The sequence below is a fragment of the Brassica napus genome, chromosome C4 (assembly GCF_020379485.1).
Source record: "Brassica napus cultivar Da-Ae chromosome C4, Da-Ae, whole genome shotgun sequence".
Taxonomy (NCBI): Eukaryota; Viridiplantae; Streptophyta; class Magnoliopsida; order Brassicales; family Brassicaceae; genus Brassica; species Brassica napus.
Genome location: NC_063447.1, coordinates 54,344,584 through 54,369,939, shown reverse-complemented (window position 1 = coordinate 54,369,939; position 25,356 = coordinate 54,344,584). Strand labels below are relative to the sequence as shown.

The window sequence follows — 25,356 nt, the reverse complement described above, 5'->3', positions numbered from 1 at the left end:
TGTTAGCTTACTACGACTGAAAACTTAGTAGTTTGTTCTAATGTATATGTTACATACGTACATACATGCATAAACTATGTATAAAGTCCATAAATTTACTTACAAATAAGGAAAGACGTAGAATGCTTCAGATCATCTGATGCTCGACTATAGCAGGTTAATCAAACACCTCGCCACAAGATCGGTTGTCTTGTGAGCCAAGTCCTGCACGAAAAATTCTTTCATCAATGATCATCGGTGGCCATTGTTGGCTAACAAACAGGTAACAGTTTTCAGGAAATGAACAATGTTCCACAAGTGTTTAAAAAAAAAAGAACAATGTTCTACACTTTTATGTTCTTTTAACAGCTCATTTCTTAATATACCTCACAATTGACTCATATATGCTGTAAGTGGTCCTAATAGGTAGGGAGATGACAAGAGGCTGAACAAAAAGAAGATGAAAACTTCATTAAAATAAACAGAAGATGAAAACTGTATTACATAAATAAATAATATATATTATAAATATTAAATATTTTTTCATGTAGATATTATCAAATTGCAGATGTGATATTTAGCTATATAATGGTTATTAGTTATTATTGCGATAATCTAAACTATGAATCGCAATTTAGAATTTATACACAGTATTGTTTTATAAATATGTTTACTTATGTTCATAAACATAACACTATTTGAAGGAAAAATTTAGAAAATTATCGACTAAAAAATGCTCTATATAAATAAATATCGATTAACGAATATTCCTATAAATTAGTTAACCTTTCAAAGCAAATGCACCAAATGTTCTTTGACCTTAGCACACAATGGTTATTTACCATGATTTATCATAAATCAGAATTGTAACTCCCTCTGAGTTTCCATACTTTGTGCTTGATGGATTTAACTAATGAAAAAAACCATAATCTAAGGAAACCTAATTTATTCCTTTCCAAGTGTTATCAATCTAACGACGTCAGTTTCTCGATAGTTTGTGTTTGTATACGTATAAATTGTCAGTCATACATATACGTTTAGTCTATTACGACTTGAGAAGTTGGTTCATAGTATTTTCTAATGTATATATGTGCCCATACGTACATACATTGCAACATGTATACATTCATAATCGACTTACCCATTGGGAAAAACATTGTGGTGCTGAATGCTTCTCATCATCTGATGCTAGCACGTTTCAAGCACTGCGCCAATAGATCAATTGATTGATGAGCCAAAGTCTGCGCGACAAAACTATTTATCCTCTCTGATTAATGAACATCATATGTCATTGTTCGCTAATAGCTATTTAAGAAATTAACAATGTTCTACACTTTTAGATTTATATTATCAATTGTTTTTCTTAATTTCTCAAATCCTAAATCCAGTACTTTTTTTGCACACATATGTCATAATTTTGCTGTAAGTGGTCCTATTAAGAGGTAAAGAGACGACAAAAAGCTGAGCAAAGGAAGATAAGATTTGTATTACATAATATATATATATATATGTCTGCAATTGACACTAATAATGTGTACATAATTGATATTATTTCATGATTAATAAGTAATTGACACACGATACATTACATTAATACTTAAAGCTAACTAAATCTCTCAACACTGCAGAGTCAGAAATGTTGTTTATGTAATACATACTATAAAGGCCCGCTTGCGACATGGATATACAGGCATGCACGATCTAGTGCTTCAGCTAAATAGATATATGTGTGTGTGTGAGGTTCTATGACAAGAAGCACAATTACTATACTGAAAAAACTGACTGCTATTTAAGTTTATAAATAGCAAATATACGGCAAAATGCACATGATCAAGCCGCCGGAGCCACGTCAGAGTCGTCGTCATCATCGTCTCCTCCGCTCTCTTGGCCAACAGTTTGTATGTAAGGAACTGGCCGAGTCTGAGTTGACTCGTATAGCCTGCCTTCTGCTTTGTTATAACTCATCACTGCCATTTTTAGATAAGGGTTTTACTAGTGGATTTTTAGTATTGGTTGCAGATATTGAGTTTAGGAACTGCCCTCAATTTATAGCATTTCTAGGTTAACCTTTGGGTTTTCATCTTTCATATATTCTCAAGAATAATCAAATACAGCGACGTTGGGGCATTTGTGGGGTTATATTTGAACGATTTAGAGAAGAAATATATATTCTCACGTGATTACGAGATTCTAGTAATGCCAATTTCATATCAAGAAGATAAGATTTAATCAACTGTACGAATCCTAATTAGCTATAGTCAATGTCAAATAAGCATTGAGATAAAAAAAAAATCTTTTTCGGTTCAAGGGAAATGTTAATGATGGATCTAAGAGAAAGCTTTGAAAATGTTAAATGGTCAAAACCATTGTATATCATAGATTAGGGCTATAGACCCAATTCTCTTACATATTTTTTCTTACTCACACTGTCTTAATTCTTGATATGACGTCAATGTGCGTACATAAGCATGATAGACAAGCATGTTTTGCTGACAAAAATGACATAATTTATAAATAATCAAGGCACCAGTGGCACCACATTGAATTGATTATAAACATGGTTAGATACACAAGACGACAAGTGAAGTATCAAAATAAAAAAATAAAACATATTCTAGTGGTAACTTTATTTTCTCGCCATTTAGGACATCTTTTTGGTTTCTTTGCCCTTTGTGAAAAGCCAAGGGAGTGCAAGTGTGACATGGCCACAGTTATGACCACAAGTTAGTACAACGTGGCACGTGATGGCCCACACGTGAGCCAACCTCATGCAAGTTAGTCGCAACTCACGTTCTACACGTGGATGGAGTAGTTCATGCACACTCTCACGTTGCCTCGCCATACGCCTTCTCATATCTTTGTATGTGGGTGGATGACATTATGACCTCATATATACTCTCTGCATATAGCTTTGGAACAACTTTTAAAGCATAAAACCCTAAAGCTGGTCATAGTCTTTCTTCAATGTTGGATACTTTAATTGGAATAATATCTTATGTAGAACCGAGTCAATGTTTATTCAATTATATATGGAGCCTTCTGTTTTATGTTTTTAACCAATAAATTTAGGATCTTTGATCCGTAACCAATTAATTTGTCTGGTCCAAACACGCCGATATACAACCATAATATCTCTTTTTGTAGGACCAAGTTTTCAAGATCTTGTAGCACACCCCCTCTAACCCGTTAAGCAGACCAGTTAAGAATATTGACGATGTAACAATTTGAAGGCGAACCATCCGGTTTTGTTTGACAAACTATTTTCTTGCATTTAAAATAATAATAAAAAAAATAGGTTTTTTTTTTGGGTAAAAACATTCATAAATCACGGCAAGACAAGGTTAAGCGGTCTTTTTGAAAAGGTTTTAAACGCTCTTCTTTCTTTTTTCAGTTCTAGTTTTACTACTTGGTTAAAAACTGTTACTACTTGGTTAAGTGGGATAATAAGATTTAAAAATATGCATAGGCCTCAAAACTATGATAATAAAACGTTCTTCTTTCTTTTTCAGTTCTAATTTTATACTACTTGGTTAAAAATATGATAAGATTTAAAAATATGCATAGGCTTCAAAACTCTTCAACAATATTACAAATACTATATCCTTTTTGGCGAAAATCCTTAACCTTGTCTCTGAATTTTATATTACTATGTTATTGTCATTTATATTTTTTTCTGTCATTCTCTAAAGTATTGTACAGTAGTATCATGATATCTATTAGAATTTTTCTATTGTGATTTAAGTTGTTTCTTAAGAACGTTATAAAATTCGACCAATTTAGCTTTTCTTTGGGTTTCGTCTGGGTCGGATCAATTGGATCACTGAGACATAATCATCTATACTGCAATGCAGTTCTTCCGTGAGAGCTCCACACCACATCTTTATATAACTAATTAATAATTCAGTCTTTTTTTTTAATTTCATAAACGGGAAGAAACAAAGAATATATAGATACATACATCGTAGCACCTTTGCATCTCTGAAAAAAACTAAGGATGATAAATAAAAGAAGGAAAAACGTGGGCACTTTGCTGGATTGATCACATACATGGAGGAAAGAAAGGACGAAGAACTTAGCAACAAGAATATTTTTAGGGCAATTAGATTCTCGGTTGCCTTATAGAATCAGAATCAGAACATGAACTATACACAACTTGTTAGGCACTGTGTTGACTCTAATAAATCTCCTATATATTATCTGAGAAGCATTACAACTTCTTTTTGTATCCACATGTCATCACTAGAATGATTCTTAAAATCATTAGAAAAATATGTTGGTTCATCTAACTATATAATAAGTTTTTTATTAAACTAACAATAAATTCATCATTAATGTACTTTATTATTTTCTTAAATCAAATTTACGGAATTGTCTAATGTGGCTGAAGTATATATGGTAATTAATGATTTTGAATAATAAAGATTTGATAAAAATAGTGTATCTTCTATTATATTTGTTTAATTTTAAGCTATTAAATAAATTGAACAACCACAGTAACCATATAGTAAAAATTTAGATTTGTATGTATATGTTATATTTTGAATTTTTACAAACGGTTATAAATTACTAAAACTGTTAAAAGTCTCACATTCAAATTTTATGATCCATAGTTTAAAATTTTTGTTATGACAAAATACAAATGATTACAAAACTAATATAAGTAAAAAGTCTAATTTAATTAATTAATAAGATTAATATATATATCGTTTTAAATTAAACTATCAACCATATAAAATACAATATTTACTTTGAACAATTTTTTTGAAGTTTTGAACGATCATTGACAGCTTATTTTTTTTTAAAATTATAAATTACTAAAACTATTAATCCCACAATGAAAATTTTGTTATCAGTAATTTAAATTTTTTTCTATAAAAGATACAAATGATCAAAAAACTATATTAATATTAATATCATTTAATAGACATTAATATTAAAATATACTAAAATATATTATCTATGTTAGTATCATTTAAATTTAATAACATATCCTATCAAATAAAAAAAATTTTGGATTAATACAATTGATTTATATATTCGCACCAATTTAATTATATTTTTAATAGTTACTGGCTTTTAATTATTTAATATATATTTATTATTTTATAATATGTAAAAATATTTAATACATAAAATAATTTATATATATAATGTTGATTCCACGTAAGGCGCGGATCATAACATAGTGAAATAATATTATAGATGATAGACCTCAGAATAGCTCGAAAGAGTTGTCAATATAATCAGACCATAGAACAGCAAGAATGCAATTACACAGTTGTTCTCCATCACGACAAGCAAAGCAAAACAGCCTGTTTCCAATCCAGACATAAACAAATGCAAACTATTAAGTGATCTCCTGGTCACCACCAAAATGCCAACTAGTAAAATCCCACCCCCATAAAGAAAAACAACATAGATATGAAATATTATATTTTTTTGTTTTCTCTTCTCCAAACCAGATAAAAACTTCGTATGAACAAAGGTATCCAACTCTGTAACACAAACTCAGGATTCAGGTGTTGGGGCTGCTGGAGCTGGAGGTTTGAGAAGCGGCTGCAAAGCTTTCACAACTATACTCATATTCGGTCTAAACTCAGATTCGTATTGCACACACAACGCTGCCACCGCTGCTAGCTGCATTTGCCACACATTACAGATTCATATATACTTCAGATAAAAGCTTGAGATTCAAAAAATAAGAAGGAAACGACATTGTAACTTCGGTGTTACCTTAGCTACTGATTTAGGAGGATACTCTCCTTTTAGCTTTGGATCAACACACTGCTTCACTTTGTCTTCACTAAGTCTCGGTGTAGCCTGAACAATAAACGGATAGGAGATTAAAACAGAGCAGGATATAAGACAGCACAGAGCTAACTAACATACCCATGTTACAAGACTTTGCTGGCCACGTGGCATCGTGTGATCCACAGGCTTCCTCCCTGTCAAAAGCTCAAGCAGTACAACCCCAAAGCTATACACGTCACTCTTCTGCGTCAACTGTCCCGTCATAGCATATCTACAAAACGGAAAACACACACGTTTGCACTTTCATCTGCAGAGAGCTTTCAAGGTTTTTAAAGGAACATTACTCTGGAGCGTGATAGCCAAAGGTTCCCAAGACTCTCGTAGAGTGAAGACGAGCAGCGTTATCAGGAGCCTGATTCGAGAGATTGAAATCAGCGATTTTGGCTTGATAGTCTTCAAAGAGAAGCACGTTGCTGGATCTCACGTCTCTGTGTATCACAGGAGGCTGAACCTTCTCGTGAAGGTACTCTAAACCCCTAGCCGCCTCGACTGCTATCTTCACCCTCGTTATCCAGTCGAGCGTCGGACCTGGCTGCGCGCCTTGAACTCCTTTCCTACCGTGTAGAACGTCGTGGAGCGATCCCATCGTTGCGAACTCGTAAGCAAGAACACGGAGGTCCTCGTCGACGCAGTAGCCGACTAGTTGGATGAGGTTATCATGCTTCAGTCTCGAAACCATAGAAACCTAAGGAGAAGCAACCAATAAGATGTAAAGACAAAGGAGGCAAAGGGGCTTTAAAGAAAGAGTTGTAACCTGACTCAAGAACTCGGAGTTTGTTTCAGCTTCAGGTGCAACGTCGAGTTTCTTCAAAGCCACTGCTTTACCATCGTTAAGCGTTGCGTAATAGACCCTTCCATAAGATCCCTCACCAATCAGCGACTTCGATCCAAAATTGTCTGTCTTCTCTTTAACCTCTTCCACAGACAAGGGAGGGACTTCAATAGGGAGAGCTTCCTTGGGCGCGTCAGGTTTTGCAGCAGGTTGTGGTCTTAGCTTTTGATTTGCTGCTGCAAGTGTGTGACGAGCAACCAAACGTATTACAATCAACTCCTAATCCTTACAAAGCCTTAAAGCTAAAGCTTATTCTAGCACACAAACAATAGCACTACTATACATAGACGAAAGTAAAAGAGAAGATACCATCAGGTTGTTGTTGTTGTTGCCATTGAGTTTTGAGATGTTGCTCATCATTTGATAAACCTGAATCTCCTCCTGATATACGCCCACAACAGATCCACCTGCGCATCTTCTTCAAATACACAGATCCTTCTCACAGCTTTGTAGCTCCTGCAAACCGGTTCAAACCAAACCAAATCAATATGTATACATAAAAGAGAAACTATCTTGTATCACTTGAAACATTTAACGAGTTAGAATAATATCACAGGGAAGGGTCATCTCACTACCTCCCAAAATTGAAAACAGGTAAAAAAAAGCAACCACTTCTTACAAGTGGTTAAGTAGATAGGATTCATGTATATAATAAAGACAATCAAACAGAACACACAGAAACGTTTTATCAAATGGTCTTCACAGAAGGTAGGCGTACCAGAACAATGTGTTGGTAATCTCTCGATTCATTAAAAAAAAAATGTAGTTATCAATCAACAAAACATTACTTACAACAGCGACCAGAAACCTAACTTACAATCAGAAAGAGCCAAAAACTTTGCCCGCCAGATAATGTCGGCAATAGTCAACTAATTAGCGAAATTGGATTAAAAAAAACAAAAGGGAATCAAAGATTGAAGAATTTCAAAATCAGATGCGTTACCCAGAAGATAAAATCTACTCGAAATTGAATCAGAAAACTGAAATTTAAATTATAAGGAAATCAAAAGATGGGTCAACTTGAAAAAGATCCAAGAAGCCTTTAAACAGTAGAAAAATTCGAGAGGATTTTGATCTTACCTCTACCGGCGGTCAAAGCTGAGAGTTGTATTGTCTCTTCTGTGTAGAGAAGAGAGAGTGTAAAAGGAGGAGCCTTTGCTTGATGAAGACGGAGAGAGAGAAGACAGATGGGCAGACGCGGGGAGGATATTAACCGGCCAAACCGAAAGGGAAGCCGACTTTTTTCCTTTGGCTTTTTCTTTCTTTTCGTTTTTAAATTTTAATTATTTTTCCTAGTAATGTTTTTTCTAATTCGTTTCTCATTATAATTGAACCCAATCACTCTCACTCCTTTCTTTTTTGCTTTGTTGTGTTTTAATCATTCAGAAGTTGTTTATCTTTCAAATATGCAACCTAATCTATATAATCTAAGATAAGATAAAATTCTTTAAATATATTAATGTTGAAAATATCTAACTATTACTCTTTTGAAACATTTACCTATTATTTTTAATATTATAATAGTATTTTTTTTCTTATAAGAAGATATCATACCTAATACCACTTATATATTCAAAAAATATATTTGCACTTTTACATAATAATAATTTTTCAAACAATAAGATACAAATGAAAATTTCAGTTTAACAGAAATGAGTAACATATCGAAATAAGCAACTAGTTAATTTTTTTTTAAACTAAGTATTTGCGCCTAGTTTTAGTATACATGTCACCAATTTTTACTAATAATTTAAAAAGTATTAAATTTAAGATCTTGATCAACTTAATTTTTTTTTTAAATGGAAATAAAACAAATACTAAATTATATTAAGTAACTTTCAAGTATTTTTTTTTAAATACTTAATTACTTACTAAATAAAATACAAGTAAAACTTAATATTTTTGTTATTTATATGGGACATGTCAAATTTCGAGTAAAATAATAAATAATTAGATAATTAGATAAATATACAGCTTGTGCCTAAAGCTAATTGTATAGGTTCACTCAGTCATATAATATTTTAAAATGTCTATCAATGTTAAGAAAAAATCATTGTACACTCATTCTTAACAAGTATATATTTATAATAGATTTATCCCATATATTATAATCTTTAACATTATAAAACTATATGCAACATATAAATTCGTTTCACAAATTTTTTTATTAAAAAAAAAATATGTTTCTTGTATAGCATCAAACATTTTTACAAAATTTTGATTACTTGATTCCATTTTTATAAACCGTTTTAGAATAGTATAGTGTCGGGGAATTTGCCAAAACTAACACACAACTTGATTTTAACCCCAAATCTATACTCAAACTTGAATCAAATGCAAAACTAACCTAAAAGCCTTGTGAAATTACAGTCCAGCCCCTTGTGACCAAACAAAAAAACAGAAGCCATTTTACGAATATAGCCATAGTAAGTCGTCTGAGTCGTCTGAGATGTAGGAAGTCGTCTGGACGACTTTAAAGTAAGTCTTCTGGTGTAGCTGATCTTAAAAATATTTTTTAAATTTTAAAAAAAATATTTTGATAAGCGAAAAATTAAAATCATGTAATTATAAAACAGTTTTAAGTGATATAAATTAAAATATAACAAAATTAAATTGTTTTCAACATAGATGAGTGTAGGTAGTGAATCATGGTATTTTTTGGTCTAGAGTTTGGCAACATATGTTGTAGTATTGTATGTATACTTAGGGTTAGGTTTTGGAAAGCTTGAATGTTTTTTTGAAAAATTAATTTTTTACCTATACATATTTATTTTTGTGTATAGTAAACACTTTTGAAGTTTAATTTGATTTTATGGAGTGTTTAGTTAGTTAATTAAGTTTAGGGGTTATGTTTAGGGTCTAGACGACTTACATTTCAGTCGTCTGGTGAAGAAATTAAAACAGACGACTTACATGTAAGTCGTCCAAATATTCCCGCCTAAAATTTAAAAAAAAATATTTTCCCGTTTAAATAATTTAAACCAGACGACTTACATGTAAGTCGTCCAAATATTCCCGCCTAAAATTTAAAAAAAATTATTTTCCCGTTTAAATAATTTAAACCAGAAGTCTTCTATTTTAGTTTCACACTAAAAATATTTTAATTTTCCGCTAAAAATATTAAAGTCTTCTGGACGACTTACAAGTAATTCGTCTAGGAAGTCGTCTGAATCAAAAATATTTAACATAATTAGATTTTTTGTCTCCCTACATAAAGAAAAATTTACACATTCTCTCTCCTCCTCTCAAATGACTGCAAAAATGTAATGTTCATCACTCTAAAACTCTTCAACCTCTCTCTAATCTCTTTGACTTGAAAACACCAAACTTTATATGAATTTTTCAGTTTTGTCTGTCTTTCTTATTAATCTATCTTTTTTGCAGGTTTTTAATCAGATGATACTCATCTTCCACTCATTTAAAGGTAGATCTATTAATTTTAGATATGTATTTTTGTGTGTTCTATAAGGGTAGATTCATCTAATCTTCCACTCACTTTCTCTATTTTTAAGTCATTTGAACGTTTTTGGATATGCATGTTTTTCAGATCTGGATTTGATATGCAGGATTTTCATATTTGGAAGACTTCTGGGACAACTTACATGTTAGTCGTCTAAACTATAATGCACTAGACGACTTCTAGGAAGTCTTCCAGACGACTTCCATTTCAGTCGTCTAGACTTCCTGGAAGTCGTTTGGACTTCCTGGAAGTCTTCTGACGAAGTCTCCCTTTCATAATAGATCTGAGCGTTTTGGTAAGTTTGTATGTCTGATTTTTCTTCATTTGGTAACTTCTTGTTGTATAAAGTTCTTACTTTTTTCCCAAACTAAAATTCTCCAAACCCACACTAATCTCTTTGACTTGAAAACACCAAACTTTATATGAAGTTTTCAGTTTTGTCTCATGTTTTTCTTACTAATATATCTTTTTTTGCAGGTTTTTAATTAGATGGTACTCATCTTCCACTCATTTAAAGGTAAATCTATTAATTTTAGATATGTATTTTTGTGTGTTCTATAAAGATAGATTTATCTAATCTTCCACTCATTTTTTCTGTTTTTAAGCCATTTGAACGTTTTTGGATATGCAGGTTTTTCAGATCTAGAAGACTTCTGGGATGACTTACCTGTTAGTCGTCTAAAATATAATGCACTAGACGACTTCCAGGAAGTCTTCCAGACAACTTCCATTTCAGTCGTCTAGACTTCCTGAAAGTCGTCTATACTTCCTGGAAGTCGTCTGGACTTCCTAGAAGTCGTCTGGACTTCCTGGAAGTCTTCTGACAAAGTCTTCTTTCATATCAAGTGGAGTCCAAGCTTGTCTTTGTAGAGGAATGATCTATAATAGTTTTGTTTGTGGTCTGTTTTGTGAATTGCATGTCTACTCTTTTAGTTGTGAATTTTTTGTAAAATCAGTAATAATGTTTCCCAAGATGTAATACATGTGCTAACAATGTGTTTACACATTTACAAATCAATGAAATAATAAACTTCAGTAGCCTTTTTTATCAATAATAAACAAATCAATGAAATAATAAACTTCAGTAGCCCGTCTTCCGCTGATCCTCTCACCATTTCTTGCGCATATAACAATGCTCTGTATGAAGTGGTGTAATCAAGTGTCATGCCAAACATGTTCTTCATTGCATCTTTGATATGCTGCGGATTCAATCCATCAATGATTCCAACACGATCTATGAAAAGTCGACCAATGTACTTCGGAGTACAGCGTTTCCGCTGAGCGATTTTGTCTGGGATGGAACATGTATGAGTTGCCACATACTTGGTTACCCAAAACGTTTTAGTCCCATGTTTCACACTTGCTCGGACCTTCCATTGACAACCACTAACACGACATGTTGCCACAAAGAGAGTTTTCGTTGACTTGAATATTCTGAAGGAGAACCTACGCCTCACCGCTGTCAACCGCAACTCTGAAAGCAGTGCATCCTTACTAGCAAAACTCTGGTTTACATAGATTTTGTCTGCAGATGATCTTTCTCCTTCACAACCATATGCCCCTTTGTAATCATCAAAACAAATTTCATCATCTTCTTCCTCATCCTCGTCTTTAACCTTTCCATACTCACTATAATCCTCAGCATGAGCGACAACAGGGATGTCAGCATCCTCCTCCCCATCATGATCCTCAGCTTCATGCCCCTCTTAATCTTCACCCCTCACATCAGCTTCATCCCCCTCCTCAGCTTCATCCCCCTCCTCAGCCTCATCTCCCACATGATCTTCATCCCTTTCCTCTAAAACCGTTCTCATCTTGCTAAAGCTTGATACACAATGACGTACTTCATGTGTTTTAATTATCTCGAGCAAGTTCCGAACTTGTCTATCACTTGTAACATGAATAGGAGGAAGGTCTGGAGCCATCTGTTGTAATGAGTAGATTAACTCCACAGACTCTGTGTTCATGTCCAGGTTATAATCTTCTTGAGCCATTGCAACAAGATCAGCATGTGTCGAACCTTCACTCAAAAATAACATTCTCGCTCCTTTGAAATGATCAACCACAAAATTCCAACATCCATCTTTCAACAATCATTCTCCATACACTGCATGTAACTGACGCATCATCTGAAAAGTCAAAATAAAACACATTAGCAAACTTAGAACAAAGAAAACGAAAGTTTATTAAAGATCGAAGCGAACGATTTCAATCTAAGTACTCCTGACGACTAAACTATACGTCGTCTGGTCAACGCATAGGTTTTTTTTGCTATTGACTTTGAAATCTGTTATTTCAGACGACTGAAAAATAAGTCGTCTACTTTTGTTTGGTTAAAAAAAACTCCAAAAAAGCTAGACGACTTACATTTCAGTCGTCATAGGTTAGTTTTGCATTTGACTGGATTATTTCAGAAGTTTGACTTTCCTGGACGACTCACATTTCAGTCGTCTCGTGAAAATTAAAATAATAATATTTTTTTTTAACTAGACGGCTTACAATTAACTCGTCATAGGTTAGTTTTGCAATTGAAAAAAAAACTTCAATATTTAATTATATATAGACGACTTACAATTCAGTCATCCGTCAGACGACTTACATGTAAGTCGTCCAGGATTTACGAGGTTTGACCAGAATCTCGGAATAAAATCCTTGACGACTTACATGTAAGTCGTCGGGCGGATGACTGAATTGTAAGTCATCTGGGTATGATTAAATATTGAAATTTTTTTTTTCAATTGCAAAACTAACCTATGATGACTTAATTGTAAGTCGTCTAGTGTTAATAAAATATTGATATTTCAATTTTCACCAGACGACTGAAATGTAAGTCGTCCGGGAAAGTCAAACTTCTGAAATAATCCAATCAAATGCAAAACTAACCTATGACGACTGAAATGTAAGTGGTATAGGTTCTTTGGAGATTTTTTTGTAACCAAACAAAATCAGACGACTTAACTTTTAGTCGTCTCAGAAAACCGATTTCAAAGTCAATTGCAAAAATAACCTATGCGTTGACCAGACGACTTCCAGGTAAGTCGTCTACAGACAGACGACTTCCCATGTAAGTCGTCTGACGAACAGATCTGGAAAAAAACTCGATTTCATACCTTAAATTGGTGAGATAACTTCCTTAGCACACATAAGGCTTCTCCAAGCACACAAAATCTCAAACGAAAGTGACCTACCCGGAATCGTTAGCTTCTATGGCTCTATGAACCATAAAAAAATGTAGAATCAAAATCTTGGTTTTTTTTAGCTCATTGTGGAGAGAAAGTGAGAGATATGTTGTGTTTAGTTCACAAGAATGGAAAAAGAAGAAGGGTAACTCGATTTTGGGAGCATTAAGAGCTTCAAATTGGTTGTTCATGGTGGTTGGGGTATTGATGACAATGACATTCTTGTAATTACTTGAAGATGATGAGGGTGTGAGAATAAAAATGTCATTTTCGGAAAGAAAAAAAAATGATGGCATTTTCGTGAATTATATGAACTTGTGGGGTGAATAGGGCAAAACCAATTTCCAAAAAAAATGGAAGGTTAATTTTGTGTTTGACTTTAAGTTGTAGGTTAATTCTGCAAAAAGCCCTTAAACTAACTTGTAATGTTACTGAAATTTTATATGGAGAAATTCTAATTTTATCACAAGTTTAATATCACCTTTCAGATTTATTTTTTTTTAAATAATCATTTTTATAAATATCTTAAATTTGCGGTGAAATTAGAGTAAACTAACCTTTTAACTAAATTATTTATAAATCTTTAATAATCTTTTATAAAAATTTATAAATCTAAACTACTTTTTAAATATTTAATCATAAATAAGATTCAGTAAACCGTAAACTCAGATATTAAACTATTTTGATTAAATGTATTTTTGAAAATAATTTTTTGCTCCCTACTAATATACGTTAGAGACAGAAAGTGAGAGAAAGTGCGGCATAACGTTGTCTTGATTAAATCAAACAAAATGAAAAACAAATCTTAAATCCACATGCCACAAAACTATATTTTCTTTGTTTGATCAGTAAGTTATGATACTCGATCGACAGAGTAGTTATTAAATTGGACCATTAACATAAAACAATGAAAATAGTTACCATGTTTATTTCTATAGTTAGTGAATTGTATTGTCATCTGTATAGCATTGTATAAATTAATAAATTTTGTATAATAGCATATAGTATTTTGATAAGAAAATAATTTTGTGTTCTTATCGACTAAAGTATCAAATAGTATAATTTTATTTTAACCACCAAATATTTTTATTAATATAAAATAGAGATTAAAAATATTAAATATAAAATAAATTATATACAATATAAAATATAAAATACTTTTTTAAAATAATATTTTTTAATATTTTTAAACATTTTTAAATTAAAATTAATTTGGTAAAACTAATTTTTGGATCCACCACCCCTAACCACATGTTCAAATCTATATTATAATGATTGAGTTTTTGCTCTCTCCTCAGCGCGCCACGTCAGCATTCTGTGGGTTCCATTTTTAAAAAGTGTGAAAAAAGTGTCAAGCACATGGTTCGAACCCGGGTTATTGAGATATAAACATCAACATTTATACCACTAAACTAAATGATACTTTGTACATTGATAGCCGAAACTAATATATATTTATGAAGGTCGGAAATCCTTGCTTCTTCGGTTTTCTCTGTGGATCGGGCCTACAAGTGTATTATGAGTTTCATTTTAAATGAGATTCATCACGTTATATGAAACAAAAAACAATTATAGTTTTTCCATATTGTAAATTGTCTTTGTTTAATATGAGTTATGGTTCTTTTCATCATTGTCTTAGACAAGTCTGAGTCACAGAGTTGTACCGTGTGTTTGTTCGTAATCTATTTTTTCACCGGCGAACTCTTCATCTCCCCATCTTAAATCGTTTGATCATAAATATTCATGATTTGTAGTCCTTCTCTAAACCCTATATATATGATTCTCATCTTTGATGAACTCAATTTCCATCTCCACAAAACTCATTGATTCTTCTTAACTTTAACCATCTGCTAGAAAATATCTCTTTCTGCCTCTCCAGTTCCTCAAACCGGCGTCCCCGGCGTCCGTCACTCAACCTTCGAGTCTCTCCGTCTTGGTCGTAGTAGTCAGAGCATAGCCTCTAACCTCCTCGCTTATGGGATTCCTTGAATTTCAAGAAAGACAGTGAGTTTATGGGAATCACAGTTCTATTCCCTGATGAAAATGTAAGTTGATCTTCGATTTATTACATTATTTAATATAATTGTTTTTAATTGATTTCCTGATTCTTTGTTGAATAATATTATTTACAGATTCCGTGATTCATGGGTTTATTCCCGCCGGACGTGCTAATCATTACATATCATCTTTGAAAGCCGGTTCCATTGTGAAAGTCGATCGTTTTGAGGTTGCTATATGCTCAAGCATGTACAAGATAACTGATAATTCATTCCTCATTCATTTCATCTCACCAACTATTAATGATGAAGTCATCACAAGTGCTCATGAGATCAATCTCCAGTCATAACTAGACTGTTCGACAATTTTCAAGTGATTGCGAACACAAACCTATAACTCTCAGGTATATTATCATATTGCATCTGCGTTTATATTATGTTTCGATATCATAACTGATATTTAAACTTGCAGATGTGGTTGGGCAAATCCGTTCTGTCCAGGGTTCTGATTTTACCAAAGAAACAACTCGAGTCCTTATCCGTCTCCTCATTGATCCGTAAGAAACAATCAACACACAATTCCCTTAATATTATTATCTATATTGTGCTAACATTAATAATCAAAAATATTTCCTATTTTGTGATCGTCTATTTATCTCCCATACTTATCAAACTAATTTTACACAAACTTTTATTTTACAGCTTTAAAGAAACCACAACAACCCAAACAATCAAAACAGCAAAAACTAGAATTCCAAAAAAGACAAATCATTAATGATTACCTCTCTTTTTGTCTAATCTTAGAAATAAACTTCAAAACAAATATACCAAACCAATCACCTCAACTAAAACTCAACGACACATACATCAAGCCAGCTAAAAAAATACAAACTACACGGCCAGCTATTTAACAATTTACAAACTTACTTCTGCAACGAAGAAGACGAAGACGACAACCAAAATCAGTGAACTTACCTAAACAAAAAAGCAGAGTAAATTACGAACTCTGATAAATACTACTAACAATGATTTTTGTTTACATATTACCCATCAAATAAAAGATAAACAAACACAGCTACACCAAGAGATACAAGAGACAATCCCGATAGATACAAAGGCAGCAACAACATCTCCACCTGCTCACTACTCTTGTCTTATAAAAATAGCTTACATGCACAATGTCAGCATGCCAATACTATTGTCTTCTTATGAGAAATGCATAAATTCGTTTAAAACTCATTAAAGCCCAAATACTCATAACTGTCACTCATTTTATAGTTATTTTTACAAGTCTTCATGTATTTGTTTTAAATGTTCGGTAAGAGCAACAAGTTTAAAAATGAAATAAAAATATATAACAAACATAATAAGGATAATAAAAATTATTACTTAATACACACAACTAAACTGGAGAAAAAATATTTAGAAACAAAATGTATTCTCAACAGCTTTAATATAATTTATGTACTCTCAACAGTACAAGAAACAAATTAAAAAGACAAACAAACAATAAGTCTCAGTGACACAGCAACCAACACCACGAACTATATCAATCACATTATTAACACAATTTAGTCCTTCATAAGTAGAGAACAATGCATATACAGTTCATCATCACAACTCTAACCCTGTAACAATAAAAAAAAACTTGAAAAACAACTCAAAACGCAAAATTCACAACCACAATAACCCTAGCAAATATTGAGATGAAACAAGAAGTCTGTCTACAGCTCTGCGCTTTTGCGGGGGCAATGCCCCTACTGTTTTCAGTATTGGCGTGTTATCAAAGTCAGACATCCAACGTGGAAGCTGGGTTTCCAAATCCATTTCTCTCTTTGTAACTAAACTGATTACTTTCTAGCGTCAAAGTTTTTATTTATATGTTTTATCGGTTGATTCGGTCAGTTACGGAAATAAAGTATTTAGTGCTATATAATGGACTGTGCCATATTGTTTCACCTTGGAATATTTTTTGATTAATGTCAGAAGTAATTAGATTTGATATAACCAAACTACCAAGTAAACTACTTGAGTCTAAATCCAAGCCCAAATTTCTTACATTGTGAAGGTTTTTAAACAAAAATGATGAAACTATTGTTCTTTCTTTTTTAAAAGATACCATCTCATTAGGCGATGTTTGTTTTCGGTGAATTTTGACTAAACTATTTTTTAACAATGCAAATAATTCTTAAGGAGTGTGGTGTCTATTCAATTACGAGTTTGAATTGATTTGTATTAAAATAATATTTTTCTGTTATTAAATGTAAATTTTATAAACATTTCATTTTTTTTTGTCATCTTATAAACATTTGATATTTTTTTTTTTATAAACATTTCATAATCTAGTGCTATAGGACTTTTCATTTAATAAAATACTTTCAAATCTTCTGTTATTTTTTTTTTTTTTTGTAGATTTTACAGTGTTCAAATGTTTATAGAACATTTGAATAGAGTTTTATAGTTAGAAAACTATAAACCAAATATCGTGGTTTTAGATGAGATTATAAAATAGTTTAACAAAATCATATCAAATATCAAATGTTCGGATTCACCTAAATAATCTAAAAATTCATTATAACACTTAGTTGAATATACCCTTAATATGTTAGTGAAATCTTTATATTCTAATAAGGAGAAATTTTACAAAATTTGTATAAATGGCTAATCCAGTGACATTGGATTTGTAAGAACTTTTATAAATATCCAATCCAGTAAAAAAAAATTCAAAATTTAGAAAAAATGAAATCGTACTAAATCCCTTATCCAATAAGCTTCCCTTGACCTTGAATGAAAATAAATATATTACATTTAAATTTTAGAAAACAAATTAAATTAGATATTAAGCTAAAAAATAATTTCTAATGAATATATGTTTTATGTTTACTTGTTCGTATATTTAATATCAGGTTTTTACATTTGCGCTGGATTGAAAGTTGTTTTTTGTTTGGGGAGGGGGGAGGTCCCAGCGAAAACTTAAAGCCCGAGTTTTGGTCTTAATGAAAAGTGGAAACAATAAGAGAAACGCTAATAGAATCGTCTAATAGAGTTGTTAGTCTACAAAATAATCGCGGGCGTGGGACTTAAGCTGAATAGATGATTTCTCAGATTTACATTTAATTACGTTTAAAATTATATTTTCTAATTGCCGATAATTAAAACTAACCAATAATAATAGGAAGATAAATATGGATTTTTTTTTTGAAATGTTTTATTTTTTGGAAAATTATTAATACGGATATAAAAGAAAATTCCAACGGATATCATCAGACTGTCTTTCACTAATCAAAAATAAATTAAGATAGGTGTCCGAATGAAAAGCCTATATAATAAGCAAGCAGGAGTCCTCGGTCCTCCCACTCTAAACCCTTACTCAGCCTCCTCACCACTATCTTCTTATTGTTGTTTACATATATCCCGAGAGATTTTGATTCATTATATTGCGATCGAAACAAAGAGACTCAATGGTGACCCATGATGATGACAAACTCAGCGAGGGAGAGAAGAAATGCTTTGATCTTTTTGCGACGTTGCTTCTCGCTTTCGGAGACGATGAAATCAGAGCTAGACGAGGTCAAGACAGAAACTTGCTCATGATCCACACTGCTGCCACCACTCTCTTGTCGGGTAAACGAAAGATTGAGGATGATGATCAAGAAAACACTTTGGTAGAATCCGATGACGAACCCATCAGAGCACAACCAATTAGAGAAATCAAGACTCCGGTTAGAGAAATAAACCGGCCGGTTAAAAGAAAGGCCCCGGTCAGAAGAGAGACGGGAGAGACCCCGGGATGGGTGGTTGAACTGATGAAGACATTCAAAGGTCGTGAGGGGGATGCGAAGATGATATTTGAGAAGGCGATGACGAAGACAGATCTCGCACCAAACCAAGGACGTCTCTTGATGCCCTTTTACCAAATGGCCGAGATGGATTTCTTGAACGAGGCGGAGTTGAAGATCCTAGAGGAACATCACAAAGGAGATTATGTTAAAAAAGGAGTTGATGTGATCTTGTTGAATCGTAGTGGTAAGAAGCGATGGAATCTTAACATGAGGATATGGAAGATGAATACTTGTTTCAACTACGCCTTGTGTACTGGTTGGAACCAGGTCGTCCTCGATAACACCCTCCAGAGAAACCAGACTATTACCCTCTGGTCCTTCCACTCACTAGATGGCACTCTCTACTTTGCTTTCGATCCTCCCACTCCAGCTCTAGCTCTGGTTCCAGTTACACATGCAGCAGCTTCATCTTCTTCATCCATGGATACGGTTGTGATCTCAGAGTCGGAGGACCCGTTTGTGTGTGAAGAGGCAAACAGGAGACTTTATCCATTTCCAAAGAGAAGGACAACTCCTCGAGTTTGTGTTCCACCTCCAACAAGCGACTCCAGCAAACTCCGGTTGTGATTAGAGATTCCTGGGAAAAGACTTGATCTTTGTTTTATTCTCAACCCTAGCTCTCTCCCTATTGACTTGTCACGCAAGTAGTTTCTTTCTTAGGCACTCAAAAACGATATTTTGGTACACTAACTCTCGAGTGTTGTAGCTTTCTTAATCGTATGAATAGATGATATCAATTGTTCATTTTGGTCATTTGCATTTCAATCTTGTTTGCCTATGTCAATGCTTTAACCGGGATAAACCAATTAATTACGCAAGGAAAGATAATCCATGCAAAGAAACAACACTTGATGTGGGTGACAAATATATGGACTAACAGATAGAGAAATGTGAGATCTCATAGTATTCAGAAAAGAAGATGTAAGCTTTTATTCAATTGGTGGCAGAGAGTGAGGATGTGAGGCAAGAGAAAGAAGCCAAGCCCTGTTCTTCTGCGCTAAACCTCTCTGCAGAATACTCCACTAGCTTATTCCACAGCTCTCCTACATTCATTTCCTGCAAACCAAACCTTTTAATCACCTGATTAAGATTTTGCAGGGCTTGGAGGCCAAATGTGAAGTATAACATGTAGGGTCTTCCCAATTTTTTTTTTTTTTATTATCTTGACATTCATACTTTTGTGTATTGTGTAGATGTTTTGGAAAATAACTTGAACAAGTGCAATTCTCTCAGAAAGTATATTACGAGTTTCATGTTAAGCTACACATTTGTGTGTCGTTTAGTATAAGTGCCCCACATGCAGTTCATAATAAAGCTCAAATTAACTCCAAAAGTAGAACCTCATTTAGTATAAGTGTCCCGCAGTTAGTCCATAAACAAAGGTTTATTTTAAAACCAAAAGTAGTACCCAACCAAAGTGTATTGCGTCTCTTATTAATATTGAACTAGATCATGTATCGCGCAGATATTCTTTTAAATTAAACAAGCTTTATAAGTTGATTAAAATATTATATTCATAAAAGTTAAGTATAATAAAGAAATACATTAGTACAATTTCTTACAATATTTGAATGACTTCTCATTAGAAAACATTGAAAATATATAAAATATTAATAAAATGAAATTTCAGTTCTTTTATTATTAATTTGTTCAGTTTGCAGTATAATAACTTACACCAAAGATATAAATTATTTTGCTTACATTTTTTATAACTGTGATAATGATTATATATTTATTATCTAATATTTTCATTTCTATAACTGAATTGTTTTCATGATTATTTTTAAGCATGTTATTATAGTTAGGCCATGATTAACTGGGTATCTTAGAAGGGGTTTTTAGTTTAATTATGAATTAAAGAAAATGAAAAATGGCAATTACTATAAGCTACGTATCTTAATTAGGTTACACAAGATACGTCTCTTGTATGCCACGCGTCGTTTTGATACGTCTCTTCCTCTTCATCTGTCTACAAGATCGCTTCCGGCATCGCTACCGTACGAGTCGACTCTTCCGCGATCGAGAGATTCACCACTAAACCCCTCCCAAGGACGCTCCTTTGGTCTCCCTCAAGGTCTAACCAACGAAGCGAGGCTTTGTCCTACGGTGCGGCCGGGATGTTGAGCCGGAGTGAAAGCGAGGATTGTGGTGGCGCGGTGGTTGATTGGTTGCTGCAGACGGTGGCAACAACACCGACAGTCTTCGAACCCAGTTGTCATCTCTAAATACGAAACCTTTAAGGTTTCACAGCACTGGGCAAACACACACTCCGTAGAAAAAGATATAAGCTTTTGTGTATCTTTCGAGCCTCCGAATCATCTTTAAACGTATGGCACCAGGTCCCCTTCCATTTGATTTCAATCATGTGATCCTCAGATTAATGTGTTAGATACTGAGGAATGATATGTGGTTTCTGATTTCATTTTTGGCATTTTGATATGTTTTTTTTTTTGTGGTTAAAGATGTTAGCTTTGGATGTGTTGATGTCAGGAGAAAGAAAGTAGAGATTGCAGGATTTGTCATCTTCCTTTCGAGAAGATGGTTCTAATGAATAAGAAGAAGAAAAAGAAAAAGCAAGAGAAGGTGAAGGTGAAGATGAAGAAGAAGAAGAAGAGCAATTGGGTTGCCTTTAAAATTGGATTGCTCTTGTAAAGGTGATTTGGATGTAGCTCACAGTAAGTGTGCTGAAACTCGATTCAAGATCAAAGAAACATGTAAGGGATCTTCAATTATTCTCAAAGACTTTTTTTTCTCTTTTGTTTCTAGAAAATTCTACATATTCTTATGAATCTATGGGGAAGAAAATAGTTAAGTGTGAAACAGAATGAGAATCTTGCTGCCTTTTTTGGGCTGCGATTGTTTGTTGACTCAATTAAATTATGTTTGTGTGATTTGCTTTGCATTGAGAATCTTGCAGTCCCTTTTTGCTTAGTTTGATTCTCTTACTAGTCACTATTATACCAAGAGTTTTGTCTAGCATCTTTGCATTGTCTTAAGAAGTAGTAACTAACCGGTTAGAGTTAAATCTTCTTCTATGTGTTTGGAAGTTGAAAATGAGTCTCTAAAGACTATACTGATATTGTTTCTGTACATTTGAACAGGACATGTGAGATATGTGGCGCAATGGCTAAAAACGTTGCTGGCGAACAGTCAAACCAAGAGAGCAATGCCTCTGCCCATTCACAAACAACTGCAGGACAAACTCAGACAGAGATACGGGGAACGTGGCATGGTCGCTGTGTTATGAACTTCTTACTTGCTGCTATGATATTTGCCTTCATTGTTACTTGTTTTTTTTTTAGAACTCCTAGATAAGAGACTATCATTAGAGACTCAAAATCAAGACATCATTTAATTAAGGTTCTTAATTAATTTTAATTACTAAAATAATGAATAAGAAACCCAAATGGGGTTGTTGGTTAATCATGTTTTAATAGGTAACATCCATGTCGCATTTTTGAGTTAGTTATATCATCATTTTAGGAGACTAGGAGACATTGTCAGGCTCGCACAAAAGAGAAACAAAATCACTGTGATTAGCACTTTACCTCGCTGAGAGAAGATCAAACCGTATTCTCAAAAAAGCTCTTCCCCTCGAATCCTTTAGCATCCCATCACCGTAGATCCATGAGATCGTCAGCCGGAAAGCTCCTCTCTCATTCCCAATGGATGAGAAACCGCAGTGCTCGATTCAGGGTTCCGGCGTCGTCGTGCGACTCTCAGAAGATGTGGAATTCCACGGCGGCGGCGCCGCCAGATGAAAGAAGTCCCGATCAGAACTCGATCGACGCGGGATCCTCCATGCGGAGACCAATCAGCTTGTGGCCTGGAATGTACCATTCTCCCGTCACCAACGCGCTTTGGGAAGCGAGGCGCAACATGTTCGAAACCCCAACCGGAGGAGAAGACGCTTCGCGATCGGAGTTAACCGCCAAGACTCCGTCGCGGAGCAGGACATCGATCCTCTACAAGTTCTCGTCCGACTTCGTGCTCCGGGAGCAGTACAGGAACCCTTGGAACGAGATTCGTACTGGTAAATTGGTTGAAGATCTTGACGCGCTTGCTGGGACCATCTCCTTCAAGGTGATCACTACTTGCATAAGATCATTTTATGGATTGTGAATTGATTTATTTAGGCTTTGATGAGATAGATAGATAGTGATGAGCTTCTTGAGTTGTGTTCCTTTTCTCTAGTAACATCTCTCCGTATGTGTGTTTGCGAATCAAATGAACAGCATTGCAGCAGCGGTGATGGAAGTGCGAGGTCGATGATTCTGGTGACGGCTTCTGTGGATAGGATTATCATGAAAAGACCTATTCGTGTTGATGCTGATCTTAGTATTGTTGGCGCTGTTACATGGGTTGGGAGATCATCCATGGAGATGCAGTTACAAGTAATCCAAAGTCAAGGTATTTCAGTTTCTCCCCACTTGACAATCAGGTTCCTCTAAACTTTTTTCTTTTGTCACTAAGAAAAACTTTGTCTTTGTAGATTTATGTATTTCATTTCCATTTGAATCAGTGGACATGGTAGGATACATAGATGATAGACACTCGGATTGTTTGTATTTCATTTTGCTAGCCAATTAATTAAAAAAACAAATAGATTGAATTCGAATTTAGAAGGGTTATGCTGTGTTTCATGCTTGAAAAACTGATTGGATTCGAAGTTAGAAGGTTTATGTTGTGTTTCATGCTTGAACTGGTAAATGAGGTGGTAGAAATTGCACCTAGTTGAAACTTGATAAAACTAGTTGAAGCAAGTTGTGAGATTTTGTTGAATTTGAAGTATATTCATCTGTTTTTTGTAGCCAATTTATTGGCGTTCAGTCCGTTATTCTTTGAACTTCCATTGATAGACATTCTGTAATAAACTTTCCTCAATGGAACAAAATATGACTTTCATGGTACCTTTTTAGTCAGTATATCTCTGTATTATTGCAATGAAATTGACATCTTTTCTGAGTAATGGTTATTGTTTTTCCTTTCAAACTTGTACAGTCTCCCTCCCATTTTCATTTTTTCATCACATTAAATGACCTGTTGCTTTGCTGAGTATTCTAACAGCAAGATTTTGCAGATGCCAACCATCCCTCTGAGTCAGTCGCTCTTGAAGCAAACTTTACATTCGTGGCACGAGATGCCAAGACAGGCAAGTCAACTCCAATTAACCAAGTCACGCCAGAAACTGAACATGAAAAAATGCTGTGGAAAGAAGCAGAAGAGAGGAACAAACTACGGAAACAAAAGAGAGCACAAGGTAAAGAAGAGCAGGAGAAGCTGAAGGACTTAGAGAGGCTAAATGATTTATTGGCAGAAGGACGAGTATTCCTGGACATGCCAGCTCTTGCAGATAGAGACAGCATCCTAATTAAAGACACATCCCATGAGAACTCGTTGATTTGTCAGCCACAGCAACGGAATATTCATGGTAGAATATTTGGAGGCTTCTTGATGCGCAAGGCTTTTGAGCTGGCCTTTTCCAATGCTTACACCTTCGCTGGGGTTTCCCCACGTTTTCTTGAAGTTGACCGTGTCGATTTTATCAAACCTGTGAGTGTCCCATTTCTTTCTATGAATAGAAAACAGTGATTATGGTAGTCATTGATTGAGGGAGGTGTTTTTCTCTGGTGGTGCAGGTGGATGTTGGAAACTTCCTTCGTTTGAAATCACGCATACTGTACACGGAAGCAACTAGTTCAGCAGAACCGCTAATAAACATAGAGGTTGTAGCTCATGTGACAAGTCCAGAACTCAGGTCTAGCGAAGTAAGTTTAGTGAGATATGCACATTATACGTTAAGGTTGTGAAGGGGTTTATATAACATGTGTGATGTTGTGTGTGTGTGTGGTAGGTCTCGAACAGATTCTACTTCACATTCAGTGTGAGACCTGAAGCGATGAAAGATGGAATGAAGATAAGGAATGTGGTACCAGGAACGGAAGAAGAAGCTAGAAGGGTGATTGAGCGGATGGACGCAGAGAGACCAATCTCATAGCCTTGAGCTCCTCCCCTCATTGATCTGAATAAAAGAAGCTTACCTCCTTTTTGGGCAGATGAGCATGTGATCATATTTTCCCCCTTTGATTTCAGCTTGCACTTACTTAGTCTATGAAAATGATTGATTGAGAAAGATATTTATTCAAACTTAACTATGTCGCTCATGTGATGTTTATATTGATACTTTCTGTAAGAAAAAGCTTCCCATCCCTCTTTTTTTTTTTGGAAAAAACCAAAAAGTCATCAAATAAAGTGG

General features: G+C 34.1%; 4 protein-coding genes across 7 annotated transcripts; 2 read left to right on the top strand and 2 right to left on the bottom strand.

Moving 5' to 3' along the window:
• Positions 1–1,512: 1,512 nt before the first annotated feature.
• LOC125585251 lies at positions 1,513–2,061 on the bottom strand. The gene has a single exon (XM_048753982.1). The coding sequence runs from the start codon at positions 1,951–1,953 to the stop codon at positions 1,810–1,812; it is 144 nt and encodes a 47-aa protein (XP_048609939.1). The 5' UTR covers positions 1,954–2,061; the 3' UTR covers positions 1,513–1,809.
• Positions 2,062–5,197: 3,136 nt separating this feature from the next.
• Positions 5,198–7,923, bottom strand: LOC106426397 (PTI1-like tyrosine-protein kinase 2). Of its 4 annotated transcripts, none has more exons than XM_013867115.3 (7): positions 7,703–7,923; positions 6,932–7,078; positions 6,545–6,795; positions 6,075–6,475; positions 5,869–6,001; positions 5,713–5,799; positions 5,198–5,616 (listed from the first exon to the last, which is right to left on the bottom strand). In XM_013867115.3, exons 2-7 carry the CDS (start codon positions 7,035–7,037, stop codon positions 5,488–5,490), a joined length of 1,107 nt encoding a protein of 368 aa, XP_013722569.1. In that variant the 5' UTR covers positions 7,038–7,078; positions 7,703–7,923; the 3' UTR covers positions 5,198–5,487. The 4 variants fall into 4 exon arrangements, with proteins under 4 accessions (XP_013722569.1, XP_013722568.1, XP_048609938.1 ...); XM_013867114.3 differs by having other exon boundaries at positions 6,545–6,798; positions 7,703–7,922; XM_048753981.1 differs by lacking the exon at positions 7,703–7,923 and adding an exon at positions 7,198–7,341.
• Positions 7,924–18,615: 10,692 nt separating this feature from the next.
• On the top strand, positions 18,616–21,667 carry LOC106426374 (B3 domain-containing protein At2g24670-like). Its single transcript, XM_013867093.3, has 2 exons — positions 18,616–21,427; positions 21,591–21,667. Exon 1 carries the CDS (start codon positions 18,720–18,722, stop codon positions 19,665–19,667), a length of 948 nt encoding a protein of 315 aa, XP_013722547.2. The 5' UTR covers positions 18,616–18,719; the 3' UTR covers positions 19,668–21,427; positions 21,591–21,667.
• Positions 21,668–22,573: 906 nt separating this feature from the next.
• LOC106426390 (acyl-coenzyme A thioesterase 4, mitochondrial) lies at positions 22,574–25,313 on the top strand. Its single transcript, XM_013867107.3, has 5 exons — positions 22,574–23,183; positions 23,336–23,510; positions 24,181–24,653; positions 24,740–24,868; positions 24,955–25,313. The coding sequence occupies exons 1-5, from the start codon at positions 22,728–22,730 to the stop codon at positions 25,096–25,098; spliced, it is 1,377 nt and encodes a 458-aa protein (XP_013722561.1). The 5' UTR covers positions 22,574–22,727; the 3' UTR covers positions 25,099–25,313.
• The last annotated feature ends 43 nt before the right edge of the window (positions 25,314–25,356 follow it).

Excerpts from the sequence above, each read along its gene's own strand:
- LOC125585251 (XM_048753982.1), bottom strand. The coding sequence starts at position 1,953 with ATGGCAGTGATGAGTTATAACAAAGCAGAAGGCAGGCTATACGAGTCA.
- LOC106426397 (XM_013867114.3), bottom strand. The coding sequence starts at position 7,037 with ATGCGCAGGTGGATCTGTTGTGGGCGTATATCAGGAGGAGATTCAGGT. Across the intron at positions 6,799-6,931 it reads ACAACAACAACAACCTGATG|CAGCAAATCAAAAGCTAAGA; the intron begins GTATCTTCTCTT and ends ACACACTTGCAG. Across the intron at positions 6,002-6,074 it reads TTTGGCTATCACGCTCCAGA|ATATGCTATGACGGGACAGT; the intron begins GTAATGTTCCTT and ends TCCGTTTTGTAG.
- LOC106426374 (XM_013867093.3), top strand. The coding sequence starts at position 18,720 with ATGGTGACCCATGATGATGACAAACTCAGCGAGGGAGAGAAGAAATGC.
- LOC106426390 (XM_013867107.3), top strand. The coding sequence starts at position 22,728 with ATGAGATCGTCAGCCGGAAAGCTCCTCTCTCATTCCCAATGGATGAGA. Across the intron at positions 23,511-24,180 it reads ACAAGTAATCCAAAGTCAAG|ATGCCAACCATCCCTCTGAG; the intron begins GTATTTCAGTTT and ends AAGATTTTGCAG. Across the intron at positions 24,654-24,739 it reads GTGTCGATTTTATCAAACCT|GTGGATGTTGGAAACTTCCT; the intron begins GTGAGTGTCCCA and ends CTGGTGGTGCAG.